At 34.1% G+C, this 27,394-nt stretch overlaps 1 protein-coding gene and 1 long non-coding RNA gene across 7 annotated transcripts in view; both read right to left on the bottom strand.

The window, feature by feature from the left end:
- Window positions 1-27,394, bottom strand: part of dlg2 (discs, large homolog 2 (Drosophila)) — a gene marked incomplete at its 5' end in the record, with an annotated part of 395,575 nt that overhangs the window by 132,119 nt on the left and 236,062 nt on the right. For all 6 annotated transcript variants that reach the window (NM_001443107.1, NM_001012378.4, NM_001443110.1 and 3 more), the window contains 3 exon segments: window positions 2,231-2,400; window positions 10,967-11,091; window positions 16,127-16,177. In NM_001443107.1, coding sequence (NP_001430036.1) covers window positions 2,231-2,400; window positions 10,967-11,091; window positions 16,127-16,177 — 346 coding nt within the window.
- Window positions 17,896-23,287, bottom strand: LOC147842118 (uncharacterized). Its single transcript, XR_015501292.1, has 3 exons — window positions 21,573-23,287; window positions 18,234-19,574; window positions 17,896-18,064 (listed from the first exon to the last, which is right to left on the bottom strand). It is a non-coding gene; the product is annotated as an uncharacterized LOC147842118 (long non-coding RNA).

Below are 27,394 nucleotides of genomic sequence, written 5' to 3'. Positions count from 1 at the left end.
CTCTGAATAATGCATCAAAGCCTTGTCTTTTCCCAGGATGTAGTTCTGGTTAATGCTCCGCCCAAACAACAACAACAGCAACAACCAACAAAAAGGACGTGATGACTCTTGGGCTCAGTGAACTTTCAATATTGTGTTCCATTTATCTGTCCATCCTCAATGTGAATGTGAGTACGCAATAGCTTATTTTCATTAATAACAGCAGAAAGTAAAAAACAAAAGACACACAAAAACATATTGAATGCAAACTACAAATAAAGCAAGGTTGGGTAATATCCTATTGTTTGCTATTTATTGGTGAACAAATTTCCACAAAGATAAGATAGTCTTCATGCAGTAATATGCAATAATAAGGATTGTAAGCTACAATTGGGAATCTGCTACAATCTTGAACTAGTATAGTCAGGGCTGAACAGTGCAACAAAACATCGGTCTGTATTACAATGAATAAAGTTCGCGGGGATTTACTGACTTACGTTTACTCCAAATCCACTACATTATATGAGTGACTAAAAACTTTTGTGGGCAGAAATGGTTTCATGTCCCACAGAATGAGTTTCTCTCAGTGTTTCATTTATACAAATAACAGAGACCAATGGCTCTCGAGGTCATAAAATGAATAAAGAAATTGTCCCAAATTTTGCAAAAACTTGCCACAAAACATCAGCATTTCATTCTGGATCAGTCAATCTGGATTTTTTTGGGTTGGGTTGTTTTTAATTGTACTATATATATATATATATATATATATATATATATATATATATATATATATATATATATATATATATATATATATATATAGACATTTATACAACAGTTTTGTCTAGTTCTCGAATCTGATTGGCTGATAGCCATGCAATATTCAACAATATTCAACTTTATCAGAAATCGTACAGCCTCTTCACCCTTCTGTATTACTCCTCCCACAAAGAGTGCCAGCAGATTAATAAATTCACCACAGTTTGACAAATATTGCAGCTGTTGGACAACATAATGTACTCCTGAGGCTTTTTAGGCGAGAATGTATTTTGCATCTATGCAGTTTATTTAAAAGGATAATGCCTATTTTAAATATTTATAATTTTTAATAAAGACACCATCCACAAGATGGTGACAGAGACCGCATAACAAGCCCTTAAAGAAAAGATTGGCGTATTTTCAAACAACAGCTGATCAAAATATTAGAAAATTGGTGAGTGACATTCTAAGTCGATCTCTCTCTCTTTTGTATGTTGTGGTGCTGTATTTATACCAAAGTAAATTTTAGTGTGTTAAGTGTGAGATGGGACTCTTTGTATAACTCTAAGGTACTGTTTGGTTGGCCATCTGTTTCTAATAATCTCCTGTTCTGACTAGTTCAGTAAACAGAAAGAAAGAAGAAATGACCACATGTGTTTAGCGCAGAAAGTAGTTCCTCATACAAAAGGGTTTTTAGACTCTCTGTGTTTGCTTTTCTTTTATATATACATGATTATGATTATGATGAACTGTTATATGTATATATTACATTTATAAATGAGCAATATCATACGAGTAGCAGTGCGATATGGCTATATATTGTCACTGCTGGGACACTAAGGAAATTGGCCTGTGGCTTCGTGCCAATGTATGTCCCCCGCTGGCGCTGATATACAGCCATATTGCATATGTATAATGTATATATATATATATATATATATATATATATATATATATATAAATTGCCACAACTGTATGTTAATATGTTTTCTTGTTTGATAAGTTTCAGCATATGTTTTATTTTTTACTTCTACTTGATTCTGTCTTTGTAAAAGACATGTTAAGATGTGTTTGTTTTTTTCAAATATTCATCAGAAAAATCTCAAATAATGTCTTCTTTGCATTTAAAATGACACTTAATGACAATTGTCAAAAGCATTCATACAATCTCCTTCGTACTCATGTGTCAATATCATAATTATAAAGTCTTATGACGTACAGTAATTCAAATATGGTGTTAAAAATAGAAAATATAATACCTCTTTCCAAAGTGACAGAAATGTTTTGTTTCTCAGTAAATACACATGTAATATTGTCACTGATATCACAAAAATCACCGGAAAATACTGTGATATAGTCCATATTGGCCATTTCTAGTGCAAATATAAAATAGAAACTATTTTTTAGTAATCAGTCAACTGCCGTGACATACGCGTAATGTAAACAATAAAGAGCAGCTCTGACTTTATTGTAAATGTAAATGGGAAACCTTTTGGTCCTTTTATGAGTTTGATTTCGGTGACGGTCTCCAGCATCGGTCTCCTCCTGCGAACATAGAGTCTCACAATTGATCCGGCCGCTTTCAGAGCCTCCACTGCTTTACTGTGAGACACCTCGGAAACATCGCTTTCGTTCACTCGCAAAATACAGTCATTGACTCTGTGGGAAGAAATAAGGGCGAGGAGTGAGTTTTTCTGTGGTAAAGCCTCCTGCGGAGAGTTCCAGATCATGGCAGCCTGTGGGCCAAGGACAGCCGCCTCCTGGGGCAGACTTACATACAGCAGCTGAGACCCAGCAAACACACACACACACTGAAAGCAAACCATCCACACATGTATATACGGCAAATATATGCAACAGACGCACTATGCCGCACTATGCAGAGGAATTATATCACACAGCTCAATTTATTCAGATGCTAATGGCACCCTTGATGATGATGAGCGCTAAAGAGTAAAACAGAAAATATTTAAAGCTCCAGTGAAATTAAAATATTAAAAAGTAGATGTTGGTTTCTGTCTGTTAGTTTTAAGGGAATTTATTAGCTAGTGTGGTACAAAACAATGACAAAATTAGCATTTAGAGAATATAAAACTCACATTAACATCCAAAGCTTGCAGTTTGTCATTTCCAACTAAATCATTCAACGTTTGTTTCAGGTCGCCTCATACTTCAGTTTCTTATCGAATTTTGACCAATCAAATGCTTTTTAGTATCTGACATGCATCGTCCCCTTCAAGATGCTTTTTGTTTGTTTTTTATTTAATGCGCTTGAGCTCAACCACTCTCACTGACAGAGCTGTGACCAAAACGAAATGTTATTGGCTGTTTTTTAAAAAGGGGAGGAGCTACTCTGTCCCACCCGCTCTACATTTTTCAGTTGAGGTTACATCAAACATCGAATACAAACAAGTATAATTAAAGTACACATATATGTTGAGAATGAAACATTTTCGTTTTTTGTTTTATCTAGATAATTTAAGGATTTGAGACATTTTTGATAACTTAACGAGGTAAAAAAAATATTTAATAATAATAATAATAATAATAAAAACATTTCCTAATAACATTTCTTAATAACTTAATAACTCAATAATAAACAACACAATAGTATAAAAACAACAAATATTATTTATATAAAGAAATTTGTGTAAACAGGTTTAAATGTGATCACTAATATTGTTTGACTTCAAACACATGTTGTATTAACTAATTGTAGGCAGGGCTTGACATTAACTTTTCTGATCACCAGCCACTTTGGCTAGTAGATTTCCAATATTACTAGCCACTCACCAATATTACTAGCCACAATTTTTTGGTTAGGAAAATACATTTTATATGCATAAATTTGACATGATAAAATTACTTGATTTAAATGTTGTGTTATGTTCACATGCCTTCTTATTCATTTAACTTTTTGTGTGTTGTGTGAGTATATGAGCTTGCTCAATATGCATGAGTAAATGGGTTGTGTCACATTGCAATAGTTTTTATTTCAGATGACTTTTCAGAGCTCAAAATTAAGGATTTACAAGATTTATCTCTGACCACACCAAAAATAAATAAAATAATTATTTCTTAGTTAATCTAGGAGTTAATTTCCTATTAAAGCAATATTATTGTTATTGTCTAACTGCAAATGTATACATTTTTGCTAATTTTACTAGGCAAAAATAACTTAAGAAAGACATTTAATAATAATAATAATAATAATAATAATAATAATAATAATAATAATTATTATAATAATAATAACATTTTCTTGGCAGCTAACTAAATAGAATTCCATTAAATATAACAATAACAGCCACACTGACATACCCCCCCCCCCCCACACACACACACAAACTATTAAAAATGACAAAAGCACATAGCAGATTTACTATGTGAACTAATAACTTGTAGTAAATTAAAGCCTATATAAAATAATAATAAATGATGCAATAGTACAAAAGTCATTTATGTAAACAGGTTTAAATGTGATCACTAATATTGTTTGACTCCAAACACATGTAGAAGACCGCTATGTCAGATCATTGATTCGTATTAATTAATTGAAGGTATTAATTTATTTGAATTATTTTTTACAATTGATATGTCTAACTGCAAATGTATTGATCTTATTCTTCACATACGAGCAGCCATTTGAATCTTTTTGGCTTGAAACTTTCGGTCCTATTCACTTCCATTCATTTTTAGATGTTAAAACAGCTCGTTTTTCTGCTTGATTCTGCAAACTGATATTTTCTTATCATATAATTCTGCTTTGTCTGTATAGCCATGAACACACTTTGTTTGTAGAGCAAGTAGCTTGACCGTTTTCTGCCGTTTATTATTTCTAGTCATTTGAAGTCATCTGGAGTCATTTAGGCAAAAATGAGTCCACTTCCGCATCACAGAATAAGGTCAGTTCAATATTAAAAGGTTTTTCCTTGTGTATTTTTATTTGAATTTAACTTTTTTGTTAACTTCTTTTGGCGGCAAGGGTTATTATGGAAATAAATACAACCTTAATTGTACAAAATGTTTGCTTAAAACTAATAAAAATATAAAATTCTAATTGACAGCTTTATTATCACAGCAAAACAATGAACGAATACTCATTTTGCAAAAACTTGTCCAAATCAGTCATTTGCATTTTTTTCCTGAGTAAATCTGCATATTTTTTTCAGGGACTGCATGTATAAAGCCTGACTATACATGTATTCTTTTTTCCAACTCATAATCTTTGATGCAACTTCCTTTTACTTTGCTCCTTGAATCCTTAAACCTGACATGATTTATCCAAAGCTAGTTCCGCTTTCAGCACTCTCAATGTCAAACAAGGGTACCAAAATGAAAAAAAAAAACCCTACACAATGTAATTGATTCTCTAAATGGTGTTCAGCTCCAACTCACCATAAATCTATCACAGCTTATTGGAAAACGTTCAAAATGTCGTACTCTTTTAAAAGAAAGAATGCAGACTATGGGCTGGACAGAGATGGAGAATGAAAGAGAACCAAAGGGGAAATATGGTTGAGGGTCTAAAGCAGAATACTGAACCGCTAAAGTGCCTGGAGAGAAGGAGGACTGCTGATGCTCAAAGCCCTGACAGACCTGATTGAGAGAGGAAGAATAAAAGAAAACAGCCAAGTCATGGAGCAGAGCAGGGTGAAAGGCTCAGACAGGGCTGTCGAACGCAGCTGCTGCTCACAACGACACACACATGCATACAAAACACTGGGAGATCTGCAGATCTCCAGCACAATCTAATTAGGTTTCGCTCTAATAAAACAACCCTCTCAATCAACTCCTGATCGGCCCTGACGTGAATCTCAAACACACCCAGCCAGGAATAGAAACACTACAGCTTACGGATAACAATTAAACTCTCAAAACGAGGAGGAACGTCTAATTGGTCAAAGAATGCTCTTTTATAACTCTGAAGACTTAATTGAGTTTTGTCATATTATTGAATAATCACATTTATATTAACATTCTTTCTTAAAATAGAAACTAACGAGATAATTGCTGATGTACAACCAGAGTGTAGAGGTGAAAAATGATTGTTGGCAAAATCATATCATGCGGTTTTGGTAAAAACAATTTATTTTAATAGCATTTGAAGTATTCTGATTGTAAACAAACTCGCAAGCATATTCTTGGATTCCACATTCTACATGCCAATACAATGTTGTTTAATGTAAAACTATGGAGATGGAGTTCTGTGGCAAGGCAGGAATTTAAACAACATCCTGAATTGCATGGCAACTTGAATGGCACTACCGGAGTGCATACATGATTGTTTTCAGTTTGTTAAAGAAATGGTGCAGCGGAGACTGGGGTGAGGCCCAAGGTTATTATAGCAAACAAAAACGAACGAAAAAACAAAAACTGGAATTGAAAATCATTTTTTGTTAACTGATATTTAAAAAAAAAAAAAGTGAGTTAAAAAAAGAACTAACTAAACTGTATTGTGTGCATAAAAAAAACTAACTTTAACTACAATTATAGCAAAAATGTTTGTCTCTGTAAATGTATTTAATACATACCATAAGCCTTTTAGAAGTAAACCTATTTACTTTGCGATGCCTGGTGTTTGACTGTACAGTACCTCAGAGTCTGTAGTCCTGATGCCACTGGCCAGACCTTTCAAGATCCACTAGCTACCTTTTTTTTAAACCTTTTCATATTGGTACCTCAAAAGTACATATTAGTACCTAAAAAATTAAGAGGAACAGTTTTGTACTTTTTAGGTACTTAAAACTGTATGTACTCTTGAGGTATTAATATGGACCTTTTAGGTACAAATTTGTAGCTTTTGAAATGGTTCCACCCCAGTGACAGCTCGCCTACCTTTATTTCTGAGAGTGTACCCTGAGTTATTTAGTTATTAGAACAGTACACTGAGATCAGATTTGAGAAGCGGTGAACCGATAATACTGCGCATGTGGGATTCAATGAACCGAACACAAACAGTTCATGATTGAACTAAGTGTGGAAAACTGCAGCGGGGGTAAACCAAGGGCTTAAATGAGAAGATATGGCGAAACGTAAGTTTATTTCATAACAGAAAGTCGTAAAGGGCTTTAAAGTAGTTAATCATGCTTCAGTTGAGTAGCTAAACGTAGTTGTAAGAAATTTTTTAGATCATGGTGATGTTTTAACTGACTGAAATTATGATTGCTGATTACATATTTTGGTATGTTGAATGCAAACATGGGAGGATTGTCACAAAAGATCCGGTTCCCGCTAAAGATCTGAACTTTCCATCTCTACTGTGCATTTAACCTCAGAAGCAGCCTTTTTAATTAAGGCTGCTATCTTGTGGGCTGTTGTATTTGAATTTGAGGATGGATAGAGGGTAGTGGTAGAGTTTTTATTATACAGTATATATTGTGATGATTTTGAATCTTACACCTAACAAATATCCTAATTTACAAAAAAAAAAAAACACTCAAACTAATATTAAAACATATAAAAACTAAACTAAAACTAAAAAATGTAAAAATATAAAAACTAATAAAAACTAGTAAATCTACTTCTAAAAACTAATTAAACAAACTAAATTTAAAAAATCTAAATTAAATAAGACTAAAGCTAATGAAAAATCAAAAACTATTATAACCTTGGTGAGACCCCCTTAAGACATTAAAAATGAGGCGAAGTTTTTTTGAGAAATGCAGATGAATATGCGAATTTACAGTGTCATGACCACTTACAAGTTTCAGAACTTTTTGTCAGCATTGTCTGAAGATGATTTGGTTTGATTTTTATGAAAAATGGATGAATATATTAAAATGGCAAACAAAACTCATGAAATAAAATAAAGCTATTCATTTGGCTTTAGTCAAAGAATCAGAAGAAAACAAAATCAGTACAAATAAGTATGTATTTATCTTAAAGGTCATGTGAAGTGCATTTTGGTTCAATGTGTGACATAAATTGAAGTGAAATATGAAGACAGGGTGGGACAGAGTAGTCCCTCCTCCCTTTAAAACAGCCAATAACATTTTGTTTATATCGCAGCTCAGCAGGGACGATCATGCCGCCATCCACATACTGATACCAACATCTTTTTTTTACAGTATTATTAAAACTACATTGAAAAAAAAAAGTTTGTTAAAATATATTATAACTGTCAAAAGTTATCAGAAACATGAGTGCAAATTTGAGCTACTGGTGGCACAACAGAGAGATACGCAGGGTTCCAACTCTAAGCTAAATGCCAAATTCGTTGACTTTTCCTTGTTCACAGACTAACATGCCAAATGTCCATGACCAATCCACCTTATTTTTCATGTATAGCAGCACGGTCATTGTAACTCAGGTGTGTCAAGACTTCTGGTCTCAATCACTTCCATTCATTTTTAGCAAAATAAAATAACTAGAGCTTCTAGTTATCGTAAACTGTAATTTTTTCATCATACTGTTTTAATATATTTGATTGCAAGCAGGAAAAGAAATAAAACGGCACAGAAAAAAGACAATCCATAACAATATGCAAAATGTGAAACAATGCTATAAAAATATAGTATAGTAAAATTTGATTTTGATAAATGTTAAAGGAAAATCTATGAGTATGAATAGACATCTAATGACTTGGAAAATATATATATAAAATCTCCTGACTTACAATGTCTGGAATAGATGTTTTAAAAAACCATAACACATATACCTGTCAACATTGGGGTATGAAAATAAGGGGTCTCTCGTTTAGATTTTTCATTTGATTACATTAAATAACAGAGGTGTCACTTAAAAAAATGCACATATCTATAATGAAAGCACTCGATTGGTTTCCTAACTTTCATGCTCATTTAAGACAAAATGTGTTGTGTTTAAAAGAAAACCCACCAGGATCGACATGTTTAGATAATATTATTGTGTGTATATGTCTGTTCAAACACGCACTTTTGCTCCGCTTCAAATAGTGTGTGCAAAATCTGTTTGGGAAACAGTGTTTATTAATCACTATGAAGCGATACTGACAGAAACGCACCACTATGAACTAACTGTTTTGGTGATTGCATAGGAGGGGCAATGGTGCCTATTTATTTTAAAGTATATTCATGCCTAAATAAAATGAAACCACAGAACAGATTCACATTTATGAGCATGGGGCGTCTCCTGATGGTTCGGTGGTATGGGTTGCATATAGGGAGTATCGGCTCTTTGATGTTTATTGCCACCCTGCTAAGATAGATTAAAAATACAGAAGAAATACGAAAAATAGCTGAACGGATTAATAGCGGGCTAGAATTGTAAAATAAGGGAGAATCCCAACATGCCATGACATTCCAGAAATCGCATGACCCGTGGGAACACTGGATACTGAAAATCTCTTGTGGTTAATAGTCAGACTGTCCTCTGTGCCGAATTTCACAACTTCAATGGGCTAAGTTCAAGAGTGGAAGAAGTTTTTACATAAAATGTATAATGCATATTTGTTTGTTTTTTTCCCTAGAAGATTGACATAATCCCAGAGTGATTTGGTCAGGTCTATTCGTTATATCCACACACTTCACCTCAGACCTTGCAGATGGTAAATTTTTTAAAGCACCTCGCGGTCAGAGTGTGTGGCAGTCAGCAGAAAACTTCAGGTACTTCAGCTCTCCAGAGAGACATTAGGGCTGTGATAAACAGCCCCATTTCAATCATTTACAGCAGGGAGAGGGAAAGGAAAGAGCAAGAGAGAGAAGAAGAGGGAAAGGAATTGCTCCAAGAAGCAAGAGCAATGAGCATTATTTCTCAACAAAGTAAATTACCTAATGATCTACTGGATTTATCTTAAGAAAGAGTTATTCAAGAAAATTTAAGGTTTTAAAAATGTAGAAATAAAAAAGGTAAGTGTGACCTTTTAATTTAATATTCTGACTCTTATTTCATTCTAAGCCAATGTTTCAAAACTCTGAATTATTGAGCTTTAATTCTCAGTTAATATCTTGAAATCCTGACTTAATTTTTTGGTAATTACAAATATATATACAGTGTAGTAATTCGGATCTTTTCTTTTGAACATGACATGTGAATAAATGACTTTAGCAGCTTTAAAGGACACGTCAGAATTTGTTGATCAAAGTAATCTGCAAGCTTGGAATATTTATTTCTTCTTAATGCAAACTTGGTTATAGCTTATACTGTAGATATTATATTAGAATAACATACTGATACTAACATCTAAACATTTTTACAGTACTAATAAAATTACATTGAAAATAAATGTTTGTTAAAAACTTATTATAACTGTAGAACGTTATCATAAACATGAGTGCAAATTTCATCTAACAAGCTGGCAGGAACAAGCTTCCATAACTATGTCCTTTGACCACTCATTAATGCATTAGAATATTTCAAATCGACATGTTTCCTTGCATAAACTCAGAAACGAAGACTTCAAAATTGATTTTTGGTCAGTTTTGAATGCTCCAAGACCATGACATGTGAATAAATTACTGATTTTAGCAGCTTTAAAGGACACGTCAGAATTAGTTGGTCCATCAAAGTAATCTGCAAGCTTTGAAAGTTGAAATCTTTTAATGCAAACTTGCTTATAACTCATAGATATTCTATAAGACTAACATACTAATACTAACATCTAATTTTTTTTTACAGTATTAATAAAATTACATTGAAAATAAATGTTTGTTAAAAATGTATTATAACTGTAAAAAGTTATCATGTACATGAGTGCAAATTTCAGCTAACAAGAACAAGCTTCTACAGCTGTTCTGCTTGACCACTCATTAATACATTACAATATTTCAAATCGACATCAAACGCTGACAATTACTTGAGCAGTGGACATAAATGTAGACCAGACAACCCTGAGGCCACTGTTTTACTTCCATAAACTCAGAAATGAAGGCTCCAAAAGTGATTTTTGTTGAGGTTTGAATGCTCCAAGACCATGACATGGTACTTGTCATTTTTTATACTTTAAAGTATATTTTGTACTATGAAGAAACTCTGACACAATGGACAAAGTTCTGCAGATTTAAAAGGTTAGATACCAATTTAGAAACGTTTACCTTGTATATTCTACAGAGCTGCTTATAGCTGAATAGTAATACATTGTTATTGAACTGAACTGAATCAACACTGGACTGAGTTCAGACTGTTTTAAAAGAAGCTTCACATATTTGTTATTATTGTAAAGCTATATTGAAACAATCCACATTGAAACAATGAATTATGATTTCATAATAACAGTAAACAAGTGTGTTTAGAGACACTGTCCCACCTGAGTCTGCCGTCTTCAGCCGCTGCTCCCCCAGGAATGATTTTTGTAATGAAGATTCCGGGATCATCGCCAATGTGAGGGTTATCTGTGCCGCCTGCTATACTAAACCCCAACCCTGAGTTACCCTGAGGAGATATGGATATAGATAGGAATATATTACAGGAGGAGATTATTTTTTCTTCAGTTAAAAAAAGTCTAAACATTAGAACCACAAAAGAAAAGCTGCATACTGTAGATCTAGCCAAACAGAAGTTAGAATACATCAGCAAACATCATATATTTCTCGTTTACTGTAAATTAACAAGCTAAAAACAATAAAACATTTTTTAAAAATATTGATGAATATTTATCATAACCTTTTTGTTGATTTCCTGGAATAACTACCTGTTTAAATGACTATATCGTAAAACATATTAACGTGAAATAAAATTACTCATACCGTGAAATAGAATTTTGTTCAAGCAGCCCACCCCTATCTGAGTGTTACGCTTCTGAATTCACAGCCTACAATTATTAAAACAAATAAGAAATGATTCCTTGTACGCTATCTGAAAATAAATTAAAAAAGTAAATCTTTTAATAGTGATTGATTTAATAGTAATTTGCCTCGTACAAAAGACCTAAGTAGCACAACCACATACACAAAAATAAAACTGAGCCAAAAAACAGAAGCGTAACAGTATATTTGTCGGAGAGGCACTTTTTACTTATGACTCATCAGTGTTTACACTTTGGCACGGCTTGTGCATCTGAGCAGTGCAAACCAACAAATCAAAAAAAGTGTGAGCTACAGCCACATTTACCATCTAAAAGACATAAACAGAGTAACAGGCTAATATTTTGAAGTGACGTGTTTATGACTAAACTCTCCAAGGTGCTTCCTCTGTATAATACACAGACCTTTAAGCTTTAAACTAAATGCATTCTAAAGAAAAATAATCGTTGTTGATAAGTGATCTTGCTATTTGAAGAAGTCAGATCAACCATATGTACATGCACAGTGCTACAATATGCAATACCAGCAATGGTTTTCAATAGAGAGAAAGATATACAGTTGAAGTCACAATTATTTGCCCCTGAAATTTTTTTTTTTATTTTTTAAATATTTCCCAAACGATGATTAACAGAGAAAGGAATTTTTTAAAGTTCTTCCTATAATATTTTTTTTCTTCTGGAGAAAGTCTGATTTGTTTTATTTCGGTTACAATACCAACAGTTTAAAAATGTAATTATTGTCAATATTATTGGTCCTCTTAAGCAATTATTATTATTATTTCAATTGTCTATAGCAGGGGTTCCCAAACTTTTTAGCCCGTGACCCCCAAAATAAAAATGCCAGTGACTATATATATATATATATATATATATATATATATATATATATATATATATATATCACAGAAATACAAAATATCATAATGCCAGATTTGTCCAAATGTGTGCAGCCCTAATTCAAGTACACATATATTTGGTAAACTAATTTCCATGACTTATCCAAAACTTTGTGAGTTTTTCTGTTTTTCCAAAACTTTTCCAGGCCTGGAAAATGCGTTGTCAAAATTCCATGACTTTTCCATGTTTTCCATGACCGTATGAACCCTGTTAATGTCAAGCTATGAACACAATATTATCAGAGGAAATACATGGTAAAATATGAAATTGCCGTCTTTTTTGCTGAATATAACAATCAGTAAGCTATCATTTTAATAATCAATAATAATTATAAAAGTATAAAGTACAATAATTTTATACAATATAGAAAATAAAGGTGAACAATCGTTCAAAACTAAATTTACATTAGACGAATATATTTTTTTATTTATTTAGTCTTATTTTTATTTATTCATTGTTTTGTCATCTATTTTCATTGTAAACCTATTACTTACTGTATGTTTAAATGTCAACAACTTTTTTCACACTTAAGTCCAAAGAGAAATGGACTATTGACTATTGTTTGTTTTTTATTATTATTTTGAGCTGTATTATTTGGTTACTGAGTAGCAATAAACAACACTTTAAAATATAAGTTTTCATGTACTGTAAACTCAAAAGTCAACTTTATCAAACGGTTTAAGTTCACTTGACTTTTTGTTTTTTGCAGTGCAAGATTTCCTAAACTAGTAGTGTTTTGAAGTTAATGAATGCATAATAATTGTGATAACTGTGAAACGATGATTATTCCTCAGACTATAATTGTACAACCAAAATCTATAATCGCTGCATCCCTACTATACAATGACTTGCCTAATTACCCTAACTTGCTTAGTTAATCTAACTAGTTAAGGCTTTAAACAGCACTTTAGGCTGAACACTAGCATCTTGAAAACTATCTAGCAAAATATTATTTACTGTCATCATGGCAAAGATAAATCAGAAAAATATATCATTTATTAGAAATTAGTCATTAAAACTATTACTTTTAGAAATGTGTTAAAAAAATTTTCTTTATGTAAAACAGAAATTGTGGAAAAATATACAGGGAGGTTAATAATTCTGACTTCAACTGTATATGAGTGACAATAAGAGACTGGGCTCTTGCAGCGGAGTTATCATCTCGGTTTGTATCCAATTTTGGAGCTTGTAATCTTAGTGGATTCTGCAGAAAGCACAGAACATATACCCTCAGCTCTTATTCTCCAGGGTCGGACAAATCTGCACTCCCTCTGGTCTAGTTGACCTTTGCTATTGTCCGTGCTCTGTGTCTAGTCATGTGGATCCGATTGCAGCTGCCAGAATGTCATCCGCAGCCATCTAATTCTCTCCGTTTCACTCACACTGCCTCTACTGTGCACCCCAGGCTTTCACTTGCAAATAAAGCCCATCCAGTGGCCCAATTAAGAGGGTCCTGTGATTTCTACATTCTAAATTAAAGCTTCAGTAACACTTTCCGTTATTCTTAACTGATGAAGACGCTAACAGCCAATCAGAATCTATTCAGTTTTATTGAGAGTGAACATTTAAAGCTCCAGATGAGGGTTTTGTCTATCCAAACTGATCTTTAATTTGTATTTTCTATTGGATTCAAGTCAGGTGATAGGTTGGGCCATTCTAAAGCTTGATTGTCTTTCTCTGAAAGCATTTGAGAGTTTCCTTGGTTGTGTTTTGGATCATTGTCTTGCTAAAATGCCCACCCTGACTTCATCTTCATCATCCTGCTAATGTAGATCTTGGACTAAAAATCTAATACTCATTTTGAAGGGCAAGGGGTTTGCCAAATAACTAAGATTTCAGCTGCTGTCTGGGCTTTCACTGCCATTCTACACCTCCCTTTCTTCATCTGTTCAATACTTTTTTCTGTGTAATTTCATTTTATTACACATAACTTCATTTGTAAACTAATTTGATCTGTTTTCTTTTCATATTTGGATCTTTTATCAACATCAACTTTCAAATTTCAGCAGCTTTAGAATATATTTCGAATTTACAATATATTTTCGTGTTGAATACTTATTTCCCCCAGTGTTTGTGTGTGTGTGTGTGTGTGTATATATATATATATATATATATATATATATATATATATACATACATATATATATATATATATATATATATACATACATATATATATATATATATATATATATATATATATATATATATATATATATATATATATATATATATATATATATATATATATATATATATATATATATAGTACACTGAAAAAAAATTATTCAAAGATGATTCCTTGGATTTACTGATTTTTTTTTTTTTTACGTTAAGTGGTTGTAAACAATTTATTTGGGCAAAGTTTAAACAAACAAATTAAGTTGAACATTATTAAACTTAATTTGTTTGTTTAAATTCAACACAAATAAATTGTTTGCAACAGTTCTGCATGCAACATTTTTTTCAGTGATACTGTACAGTCAAGCCCAAACTTATTCATACCCCTAGTAAATTCTTCCTTAAAGTTTTTGTTTAAATGTATATATAAAAAAGCTGAGGAATACCTTTTTGCCACAATGATGCCTCTTTTTATATTTTGGGAGAAGCCTGTATCATTTCTGGCCAAAAAAAAAAAAAAAAAACTAAAACAAAAGTTTTAAAACAAAACTTGCTGGTTGAACAAAAGTATCTTTAAACCAGAATTTTGTATGAAAAAAAATGTTGGGCTTGACTGTATAAATAAGAAAGCATTAACATGCAAATTTAAGATGCAAATATTGACATATTTTAGATTAGGATCAGTAGTTAATTTTCTTTAGTTAAATTCAGTTCCTGCTAAAATTGATCATTCTTTTTTAAGGTAAAACCAAAATAATGCATAGCAATAATTAATATAAAATGCTTAAGCATATATTATAATAAAGTTCATTCATTAGACCTAAATCAATTACATTGAAGTAAAAATCGAGTGTGTCATTTAATATATTTCTATATAATAAGTTGAATTGTGAAATATCTTAATTACATTAAGATTAAATAGCTGCTTGTTTGTTTTAATATATTTAAAAAATGCAATTTATTCCAGTAACCACAAAACTGAATACAGCATTCTTACTTCTCTAATTTTCATTGAGACATGATTGTTCAAAAACCAGTGTAAAAAAAGCTGATTTTGTACTCAAGAAATATTTTGTATTGTTTCAACTGATCTTTTTCTTGTGATTTCGTCTTAATATCAACGTGATGATTGATCATTATAAACAGATGATTCATATATTTTTTAAAAACAGTACTACATGTATTGCAAATTACATTTTCCAAACATAAATTGGGATTAATGGCAGTTTAAATGCCATCAAATGAATAAATATAATGAAAAACACATGCAAATACTAAATATTAATAATTATATAGTAATTTGGATATAGTAATATGAAGTGTCAAATTTGGCTTTGACACAAGACGTTTTGCTAAATTTTTGATCAGGCAAATTCCCTTTCCTAGATATCTCCGAACACAATGACTAGTCGAATCAAAAAATGTATTCAATCCAATCATCTCACATTTAAAGGCCAAGTTTGTTTTGTGACTGGTCATGTTTGATGCTTACATTTGAAGATCATGCTCACAGGCTAAGCCATGAATGATTGGATTACCAGGCGGAAGAGTCCACACGAGCAGAAAATATGACATGTGCTTAATATGTGCCTACGGATACAGCAAATATATGGATGCATGCTATGTGAAAGAGAGAGACACACTTACCCGCTCTAATGTAATCTCTTCAAATTCATATTCAATTTCTGTTCCATTTACCTATTGGAGAGGGGGAAAAAAGAAAATCCCATTAGATCTGTTTGGATATGCAATTCAAAGAGGGTGTTAATCATTAAACCATCACATGAAATATACAACTGTGCCACAGTAGCTATCTTTCCATCCACTTAATTTATGCACATTTTGGAATACCATATAAAAAATTTTCGATGGAAATGGCAAGGTGCATGTAAATTTGGAAAATGTGAACTGAGTACACTCAGAAAAATGTAAGTGATTTCAACAGATACCTTTTTTATGGTATTATCAGGAAAGGACTTTGTTTTGCGATTTTGTTCTCTTTGACTCATTGGATGGAAATGCTGCATTATTTGCAAACATTTCATGCGATATTCCAGTTTTAAACACAAGTCTAATTTGCATCTTTGATTAGAAACCTAACTATTGATATCCTCAACCGGCAGCAGAAAATAAATATGTGGAAAGAGGTTCATAGCAGTTGCAACAACACATTTGCTTGCTAAAGAACTAAATTAAACACTATATTGCTGAGCATATGAAGAGTTTACATGCAAAAGCCTCTTTGCAATCCTTACCATCTGAAATTGTCCTCTACAATGTGCATTTTTCTCAGTCTGTTGTTTAAAGAAATGCCATTTAAGGCAAGTTTTAAGAGAAGTATGTTTTATACACTGCAAAAAATGCTTTTCTTACTTAGATATTTTGTCTGTTTTCTAGTCTAAATATCTAAAAATTCCGAATTTTCGTGACAAGCAAAGCACAATGTCTTGCTTTAAGAAATAATATGCCAAAATGAAAAGAGTTTGTCTTTAAAACCAACAAAATAATCTGCCAATGGGGTAAGCAAAATAATCTTGTTTTTCCTTTCGACAAAAGATTATTTTGCTTACCTAATTGGCAGATTATTTAGCTTGTTTTAAGGAAAAAGTCACTTAATTTTGGCATATTGTTTCTTAAAACAAGACATTATGTTTCTTGATTTAAGAATGTTTAGAAATTTGGACTAAACAAGATTAAAAAGTAAGAAAACATTTTTGTTTTTTGCAGTGTAGACATAGCTGAATGGCTTGTGCCAATCGATGGACGGAGTCTGGCATATAAAGAGGAATGCCAGACTCCAGCTCGGGGTCAGTTTACCTGGTGAGCAAGCGTGCTGTGGCAGAGCCGTGAGCAATTTTCTCAGTGAGTGGATACTTGTACGTTTAACTTTTTATCTTTGATTTGTTTTTGTGTTGTATATATTCAACTTTATTTGATTGGTTGATTTGATACTTAGTATTTTTGTATATATATTTTTGTAAATTTTTTTGGAATTTTATGGACACTGAATATATATATATATATATATATATATATATATATATATATATATATATATATATATATATATATATATATATATATGGGGGGGTTCACAACATCGCAGTGTAGTTTCAGTGATTTTACTCTTATGCCGTGTTCAGACTGCACGGTTCTCAAAGTAGTGGCGTCACAGATGTTTTCACACTGCGTGACTAACTGGGGTAGTGTTCCGTCACTGCTGTGTTTACACTGCAAAATAATTCGGCAAAGGGGGTTTCAATTTGCATGACTTTACAATAGGAAGAATCGTCGACAACTTTGTCTCGGTCTGCAAACCATGCCTTAAAACAAGCGCATGCAAGAAGTAACATAGAAACACTGCAAGATCACGTAGTCTTATTAACAACATAACGAAAATGAAGCCTTTTTGTTTCCCTGGCTTTTGAAGAGAATTAGCAATTTCTCCTCAATTTTTTTCCTTTTCAACTCGGTTGTGGTATTGATCAAATGATATGTAAAAGAGACATGTGTTGCTGCCAAATTTACAGTAGTTTTTACTCCATTCCATGGGTCCAAATAAACCAGTGGTCACCAAACTTGTTCCTGGAGGGCCGGTGTCCAGCAGATTTAAGCTCCAACCCTAATCAAACACACTTGAACAAGCTAATCAAGGTCTTACTAGGTATACTTGAAACATCTAGGCAGGTGTGTTGAGGCAAGTTGGAGCTAAACCCTGCAGGGACACCGGCCCTCCAGGACCGAGATTGGTGACCCCTGAAATAGACAAAAAAAAAAAAAACTTTTAACTCCCCTAACATACCGCTGGCCTGCAGATACCCATAGTAGTGAATGCTGCTTTCTCATTGGCTGTAGGTGATCGCTGATGTTATTTTCAATCAGAACACATTTCACGCTGTGTGATTTGAATTGTCGACAGCTCCAGATATTTAGCACACCAAATATCTCACAGGCTTTGGCGACTCATCTGCGATTCTCTCAGATCGTGTCTTTGATAGTTCATACTGTGTAATTGTTACTCGTACGTAAACGCGCACTGATTTGCTTGCGATTTCTCAAAACCTGTCAGCGAGTCAAAATCGAGGCTAAAATCATCCAATCTGAACTTGGCCTTAGTGCAAAGAATAGGTTATTTTCATTGCATTTAAAGTGAAATACCGGAACATAAACATAGGAGGCTGAGAAAAACACAAATTTAAAGGAAAATTTCAGACAGCACTTAAAGGTTTTTGCTGTTGAAATCTTCATATATTACATTCTAAATGAAAACAAAAATGCTGCTTGGTAAAAACATTTGCTTAATATGTGCTAAAACAACACATATCTTGAAAAGTTTTGACAGTTTATGTTCAACCCACTTAAATTTGTTTGCAGTAAAGTTATGCAATATTTTGTGCTGCTAGCTGTGTCTGAAAACACATACATCCATATTATATAGTATGCTAAAAACAAAATAGAGGGTGAGTATTCAAATTCATAAAATTTGAAAATCAGTATACGAGAAGTACCTGGATGACCTACTACTTCCAGCGAGATTCTGAAGTGAGCATCGCATGGATGCTATGCTATCCCATGATGCATGCAAGAGAATTTATGAATGAGAGTGAAGCAACGTAATTGTCACGGGAAGGTCAAGTGATGATGACAAAATGGAGATGAAGTATGTCCGAGTTCCATTCATACTGCTCAAATTCATACTGTATAACGGCCGAGTAGTAAATTCAAATGCAGTACCTACTGAGTAGTAGCCGATATCGGACACAACCACTGTCTAGTCGATGGTTAATTCCTGTGATGCTTTGCGTGGGATAGGATTTAGAGGGGTAAATGATGAGGTGTTTTATGTAAAGACACAGACTCGTAAGGTTTTAATCTTCACCTATTTTGGAGATTCTGATGAGTTTCAATTAAGATTTTGAGTTTTGGTTCACTCAATGAGAACTCAGTGAACTGCCAGTTCTGAGATCAGTTTGATTTTACTTTCCCACTCCTAAAAACTATAAATATCAAAGTAGTTATGAACTGAAACATCTGGTCATCCAAATGAATGATTATAATTAATTGTCTTAAAAGAGTCATTTGTGTAGATGTTAAACTAGATCAGAGATGTATAGTAACGAAGTAGAACTACTTCACTACTGTACTTAAGTACTAAAAGGCAGTATCTGTACTTTACTGGAGTATTATTTTTTTCTCCTACTTCCACTTTTACTTAAGTACATATTTTACATGAGTTTAATACTTTTACTCCGATAGATTTTTTATGTGCTGCATCGTTACTCGTTACTAGGGGTGTCAAAATGATTGATATCAGTTCAGTAATAGGTCATACCCGGTTATTACGTGATGACGTCATTTATCTCCTATGAGCGATGTCGCAATACTATGGCGAAGGACGGAGGCGCGAGGGCGAGGCGGCACAGCATACCAGCCGCTAGTTTACTATTAGGGAGAAATGTTGTAAAACTTCACCTCTGCCTATCTCTCGCTCTCTCACTTTGGACATTTGACCCGATGGCCAGTTTGTAAGGTAACTTTTCCTCTCTTCTTAGCTGTTAAAGCTGTGGATCCAGACATGAGCGTGCCAAGTTTTCTTCACTGTGTCTATTACCTGTGATAATCGCGTATTCTTCCCGCCATGGGCGAACAGCGCTTATATTTCTAAAGCCCTTTCTGTTGAGGACAATAACCAATCAGAGCTGTGTAAGACCCGCCTGTCATCGCTCACAAAGCAGGCGGGATAATATTGACATGAGTTTATTGCTGTAAATGCTTGTGCTGCCTTCTGTGCATGAGTTTTGTTTGATACATCCAGAAAGAGTGTTTTCTTTGAGCAGGTCAAATTAAGGGCACAGTTCGTATATCTGACTGCTGTATTAAAGGACAAAATTTTATTACAAAAACCCCTTTAACTGTCACACCAAGACAAAAGCAATATAATTTTTTTTATTGCATTTCTTAACTCCAAATGTCGCTAGTTAACACAATCAGTGCATTTTTATTCAACACATCACATTATTTCTAAAATATCAGCCTCTACCAAATGGTTGAGATGTTGGTTTATGGTAAGTACCAGAATTAATAAATATACTACAGAAAATATGAACTGTAAGACCAATTTCATTAAAAACATAATAAAAATAAATAAAAATTATTACTAAATCATAGCCATAAGCCATAAAATATTTCAGATTTTCATTTAACACAGTAATATACACATTTTCCTGTTTTTTTTACAATAAAATCAAAATCAAGTGAATTTGTGAAGCAGGGTTTAGTTTGCTTGTTTAGTTTAAAGCTTTTTATTTTAAAGCAATCAAACTTTAAAACTCCCAAAGTGTGAGTGTGTCTTTGTGTGTGTGTGAGTGAGAGTGAATAATGTGTAAGAGAAAACAACAGTGTGATTGTACCTGTGTGTGCGTCTGTGTGTGTGTGTGTGTGTGTGTGTGTGTGTGTGTGTGTGTGTGTGTGTGTGTGTGTAAGAGAGAGTGTAAAAACAATTGCAACCTATATAATGTCCCCACAATTCACAAAAATGTGTGTGTGAGAGAGAGAGAGAGAACTGTGTGTGTGAGAGTGTATGAATGTGTGAGAGTGGGGAGAGAGTGTACATTTAGGTGTGTGCAGGGCAGTGTGTGTGTGTGTGAGAGAGAGAGTATGTATGTGAGTGAACATGCTGAATTATCTCATCAGTGAAGGCATTTTCTGGTAAAAGGGCCTGACGATGTGAGCTCTTGTACCATAGAAACTATTTACAGAGAAAAACAGTATCATAAGCCATGTTTCTTTTTGTTCTGCTTAATCAAGTACCCCAAAAAGATATTTAAAATAAACAAAACAATTAGTGTATTTTGACTGCTTTCTTTAATAACTACATTACACAATACTTGTACTTTTACTTTCAGTACTTGAGTAGTAAATTTTGAAATAAACTACTTGTAATACTTAAGTACAAAAAATGTTGAATACTTTTGTACTTCCACTTAAGTATGGTGCTTAAAGAGCACTTCTACTTCTACTCAAGTCAATTTTTGATAAAGCACTTGTACTTTTACTTAAGTATGGGTCTCTAGTACTTTATACATCTCTGAACTAGATAAATTGAAATAAATGCTATTTGATCTCTATTTAAAACGGGTCTGGGATTCCATTTGCCTAAATTAAGTTGAAATAACATGAGTCATACTGTATGTGATGATTACATTTTCATATTAACACCAGTGATTAATGCATTTTGAGTGTTTCCAGAACGAATAAGTCAAAAAAACCTCTCAAAAACACCACCATTCAGCTTATTCTCCTTGAAAGAGACAGGAATGGACATTTTCAAAATTGAGCCTCATATTTATTCAGCTCACCGCGTCAGCTGTAATTGTCTAAATCTGAGTCTGGACACTGAAATCCATAATCATTTACCTGCGCGTACAAAGGGACAGGCCTCTGGGGCAGACATGCTGGATCAAGCAGCCCTTTAAGCATGAGTTCATAGCCAGAAATGACATTCAAAGGCAACCAATCCAATTTCAAGTTCGAATTGGAGTGAGGGTCATCTTTGTGCTTGATTAGAGATGTTCATCTTAATTATTCTTTAATACGTGAAGCTAAATTAACGGCCGCATGGCGCTCTAATACGTGTTAAAGAGCTTTTCAAAACCAGCATGGAGGCTCTCATGGTCATGATTTCAGCAAATGCAAACATGCCCCTCCTTCCACCAATCAGAAGGTGAATAACAATTGTCTGAAGTCACGCCATCAAACTGCTTAACTCTTCTAGTAGCATAATCACAAGAGTCTTCAATATACACAATAAATCATATTATGTTTATTAATACATAACAGCTGGTCCAACTGTTCAAATGTTTATACATGTCTAATGTATTTATTTGACTCCAGTGTTGACAGAAATCATTTAAACATCTTTGTAAAATGCTGATTTTGGTCAAAAACATGATAAAAACTGAAAACATTTTTTACAGTTTGCAAATTTGTAATGGATATATAATATGAGATCTGCTGCAGCTTAATTTACCAAATAATTGGTTCTAACTGGATTTTGATTGCAAACCTAAAATAAAAGTTTTTATTTTTATTTTATGTGTTAACCATTCTGCATAATTCTATAGATATTTTTTACACATTTTTGGCAAGGAAATTATTCCTCAACCACCGATTCGTGGATTATTTGGTACCAGGCTGCACAAGAAATCATTAACTATTTTCCTTTTATTTATTATTTGCATCTGATTGATCTTTTATTTAAAAATAAAAAGTCTTTTATTATGAAAAATGACCATACTCTCTTGCTTACAACTCGCCCAAATTTAACTCACAAGAAGCAAAATAAGTAAGTAAAAGGCGTTTTTAGAAAGTGTCGTTGCTAAGACCCAGTAAAGGCCCAGCAAACTGCCAAGGTATGGATTCGCAACCCAGTTGTCAACAAATCAGGTGAATCCAGCATGTTTGTGCAAGAAGATCAGCTGATAGAGATCGCAAATGACGGCGGCCTTTTAGGGGTCATTCACATATCAGCCTTTCTAGAGTTTGAACAAGTTTGTTGTTTTCAATGGAGGTGCACGGCTTGCACTCACCGCGAGTCACGTAACAAGAATTGAACGATCAACTTTAGCTTGTATGAAATATTCATATTTCGGTAAGATTAGTTTTCTTAGATAAACACAGAAGTCCCAAACAATGCCGTGCATTGTAACTTTCTCCAAAAATAAAACTTGTATCAAAGTAACAGCTGATAGAGTAAGTGGCAGCTTGTCATCCTGTGGGAAAACGATTGATGGTTGCCTAGCAACCTACGAAACAATTAATTAAATTGTAACAGACTATATTATTGTTTCCTTTATACACCAGTGTGAATACTGCTTTTTTTTTGTTACTAAATTTCAAATAGGGCAAATTTAAAGGCTAAAGCCTTACGTTTTTCAGCAACAAATGGCCTACTAATGTTTTGCTTTTATATTTTTACATTAGGTTATTGTTTGTGCATTAAAAAATCTAGATATAGTAATAATCATACCGTTTATTTGAAAACAACATTTTTTGTCATCATTACTGAAAACTTATATGAACAATAATATCATTAAAGAGCCCATATTATGGGTTTTTGAAAATTTCCCTCCATGTAGTGTGTAACACAGCTCTAAGTGAAGTGAAGTATCCAGCTAAGGCTTAAATCTGTTAGTGTACAGTGTTTAAAACTGTTGATTCATCTATAAAAGAGTCGACTCATAGTGCTTCAAACGAGTCTCCTTGATACCGATTCATTAGGTGTTTCGCCATGAGGTACGAACGAAACCAAGTTATTCACGTGCACGTGCAAACCCGGGAGATTTCAAACCTGAGGCCCCGCCCTCTGACGCAGAAACCCAGACACACACCCACAAACACACACACAAACATGCCGGCCGATTGAAGTCACACTGCAGATGGATATATTGAGTCTCTACCCAAAGATGAAACCTCAGCATTATAACCAAGCAGTTGGAAACTACTGGAAACTTCTGGAAGCTACATGCTACAAAGAATACTTCATCAGCGTTTGTTAAAGGAAGGATCAGTAAAGAGTAACTTACTGATGGATGTCAGGATGGATTTTTCTTCCTCCATTTCTCAAGTGTAAGTACGTGCGATTAAAGTTGCCTCGTTGACTCTAGCTTGCAAATGTATTTAGTTGTGATTTGTTACTTGTAACCGCGTGTACTGTATCAGGTTAACTGGCTATATTCTCTTATCGCGTGCAAAGTCACGTTAAAAACGCGACGCGTGCTGCTTTGTTAACGGAGCTCCGTGGACGAGGAGTAGTGTGTGTGTCTGTGTGTGCGTGTGCGCGCGCTGTCGTCCGGAGGTGTGTGTGTGTGTTTGTGTGTGTGCGTGCGTGTGTGCGCGCGCGTTGTCGACCGGAGCAGGGTTAAGTGCGTGTGTGTGTGTGTGTGCGCAATATGTGTGTGTGTGTCTGTGAAAAGAGCAGAGTGAAACAAGCTATGTGATCTCCTCAACTGTTTTTGGAGTTTTTGCTCAATAAAATAGTCGTCTGAATTTTCAAGTCCATAGTCTGTATTTACATTGACCCACTGGCAGCTAAAATCCACGCCTACACTATCGAGCGTGTATGAACTGTGATTACTTTTATATTGCTGATTAGTTGTTTGGCATTTCACTCTCTGACTGAAGGCAGTCGACCAATTGCAACAGACTGTCATTGGTCCAATCAGCGCAGATTAGCTTCGCGCTAAAGAGGGGTTTGGGAACAAATGAATCACTGGACGATTCATACAGGAGTCGCTGGGATAATTAGGTAAAAATAAATGCAGATTATAAGACCATGAAAGTGTTTTTTGACCTTGCATGCATATTAAACTGTTGTTGGAGACCCTTACAACCAAGATATGACCCTATTTCATGTATAATATGGGCTCTTTAAATGTGGAGGTGGGCGTTACAATATTTTCCAAGGGAAAAGGGGGTCTAGGACAAAAAAAAAAAAGGTTGGGAACCACTGCTGTACACTGTAGCATACAGTCCGGATGTGAAATTCCATTGTTACCCCTAAAAGGGTCTGGGTTCTTCTTCATGAGTTTATGACACCTAGTGCAGTGACTATACTGGTGGAAGTCACTCGGTGACATTTTATTTACCAAAATGCTGGCCAGAATCAACCAGTCCCATCATCAAAGACATTTCAAAGAAAAACACTCTCCACCCTGGAACCCACACCCAAAGACACACACTATTTAAATGGACTCACAGAAATCTCAAAATTCATGAAATGTGTTTGTAACCCATGTATTCTCTTCCTTAATTTCTCTCTTAATTTGTACACTTGTATATGCTCTTTTCAAGACATTAGCCAAACTAAGAACGCATGAATTCTGTTTTATGTATTTCTAAAAGTGTCATGCTTGATGTCATTCTTCTTCATACATAATTCTACAGCTCATGATCCAGCACACAGGACGATATCTGGTATGCTTGGTGCAATTTCAAACCAAGAGTTAAAGTTTGGTCTGTCTGCCTTGGGATAGTACAAAGCAGCAAGGAGGAACTAAGAATGTTTCCTGTGCAACTTTTCCACTCATGCTATTGGTCAGTCAGGAAAGAATGGGAGTCACCTGATCAATTCTTTTAAATACCTGTTACACCCCCACATCATTTACGAATGTCACCAACATATAAGAAGGCCTGTTTCGAGTCCACGTTTCTTATTTTCCAGCAAATTATAACTTAAAGTTTGTGCCATGGGTATACTCCGATCAGTGCAGCAAACTCCAAACAAACAACAAGACTTGATCTTCTAAGCATCAGAGAAAGATCACGGTAAGAGAGAGAAAGAGCCAGAAAAACAGGTATTAGTCATACGTTAATACGTCCTATTAGTCATAAGGTAATTCTGAATGTTCGTAATTAATGATAACTTGTTATTATTGATCATTAATGTTTATAAATTGAGCTGATTTCACTACAACACTCAGTTTGTTAATATTTTTTACTAAATAAAAGTATTCACTGACAGGCAACATTATTTCACAGGTGCTGTCCAGAGAGATGATTGCAAACAAGGACATTTTAAAAAGTGCTGGATAATAAGGCAGCCTTGGCATTTACAGTGAGTGTGCATGTTTCACATTTTGACTCCCCCTCCCCTTACTAACGGAGTATTTCAGACAGCTGGAGAAAGAGAAACAGTCATTCATGGCTAATTGAAACCCAGTGAACAAGCTCGTTTCTGCCTCAGCTGTTAAACAGAGAGAGAGAGAGAGAGAAACATAGATGAATACTCTCTCACTGCTTTCCTCAGAGCGACATGACCTTTCATTTACAGCATCTACACCTGCTCTTCAACATGAGGACCAAGCAGATGTCAAAAAGCAGAGTCTCACTCTGCTACATTTCTCATATTAGTTCAGTTGTTGAATTCTCGCTGAAGGGCTTCGGGTCATGCAGGAGGATTTCGGAACATATTCGGTCATCTAGTTGAGAGTCGGCACCAGGATATAATAGAACATTTTGAACTGGGGACATATTTATCACTTTACTAAATTACAAGATAAATAATTAACTTAGTGATTTGGTTCTATCTTGACTATACAGTCAAGCATAAAATCATTCATACCCCTGGTTAATTCTGACTCTATACAACAAGCAAGATATTTTTGACCGAAAATGACACAAGCTCCACTCAAAACATAATAATACGATGTACAAGAGTGATGTTAGAATTTTTAACGAATGCTTGCTGATTTCAATCCATTGCAGAAGAAAGTAGTTCCTCATACAAAAAGATTTTTAAACCCTTCGTGCTTAATTTATTTTTAATATAGACGATTATGCCGCAAAACTATTGTATAAACCCAATATCACACGTTGCATGCCTCCAGTTTTGATAACTTGTAATGAGTCTGTTACAGCACTGTGGAGGAATTTTGGCCCACTCCTCTTTGCAGAACTGCTGCAATTCAGCCACACTGAAAAGTTTTCAAGCTTTAACCACCTATTTAAGATCATGCCACAGCATCTCAATTGAATTCAGGTCAGGACTTTGACTAGGCCACTCCAAAGCCTTCATTTTGTTTTTCTTCAACAGAGGTGGACTTGCTGATGTGCCTTGATCTGCTGCAGAACCCAAGTTTGCTTCAGCTTGAGGTCACTAACAGATTGCCAGACATTCTCCCTCAGGATATTTTGGTGTACAGCAGAATTCATGGCTCCATTTATCACAGCAAGTCTTCCAGGTCCTGAAGCAGAAAAACAGTCCCAGGGCATCACACTACCACAACCATATTTTACTGTTGGTATTTTTTTTTTCTGAAAAGTGCTGTTATTTTAACGCCACACATAATGGGACACACACCATCAAAATTTTGTTTCGTCAGTCCACATAGTGTTTTCCCAAAAGTATTGGGGCTC

The sequence above is a fragment of the Danio rerio genome, chromosome 10, assembly GCF_052040795.2.
Source record: "Danio rerio strain M-AB ecotype USA chromosome 10, GRCz13ab, whole genome shotgun sequence".
Lineage (NCBI taxonomy): Eukaryota > Metazoa > Chordata > Actinopteri > Cypriniformes > Danionidae > Danio > Danio rerio.
This window is presented reverse-complemented; position numbering and strand designations above follow the sequence as displayed.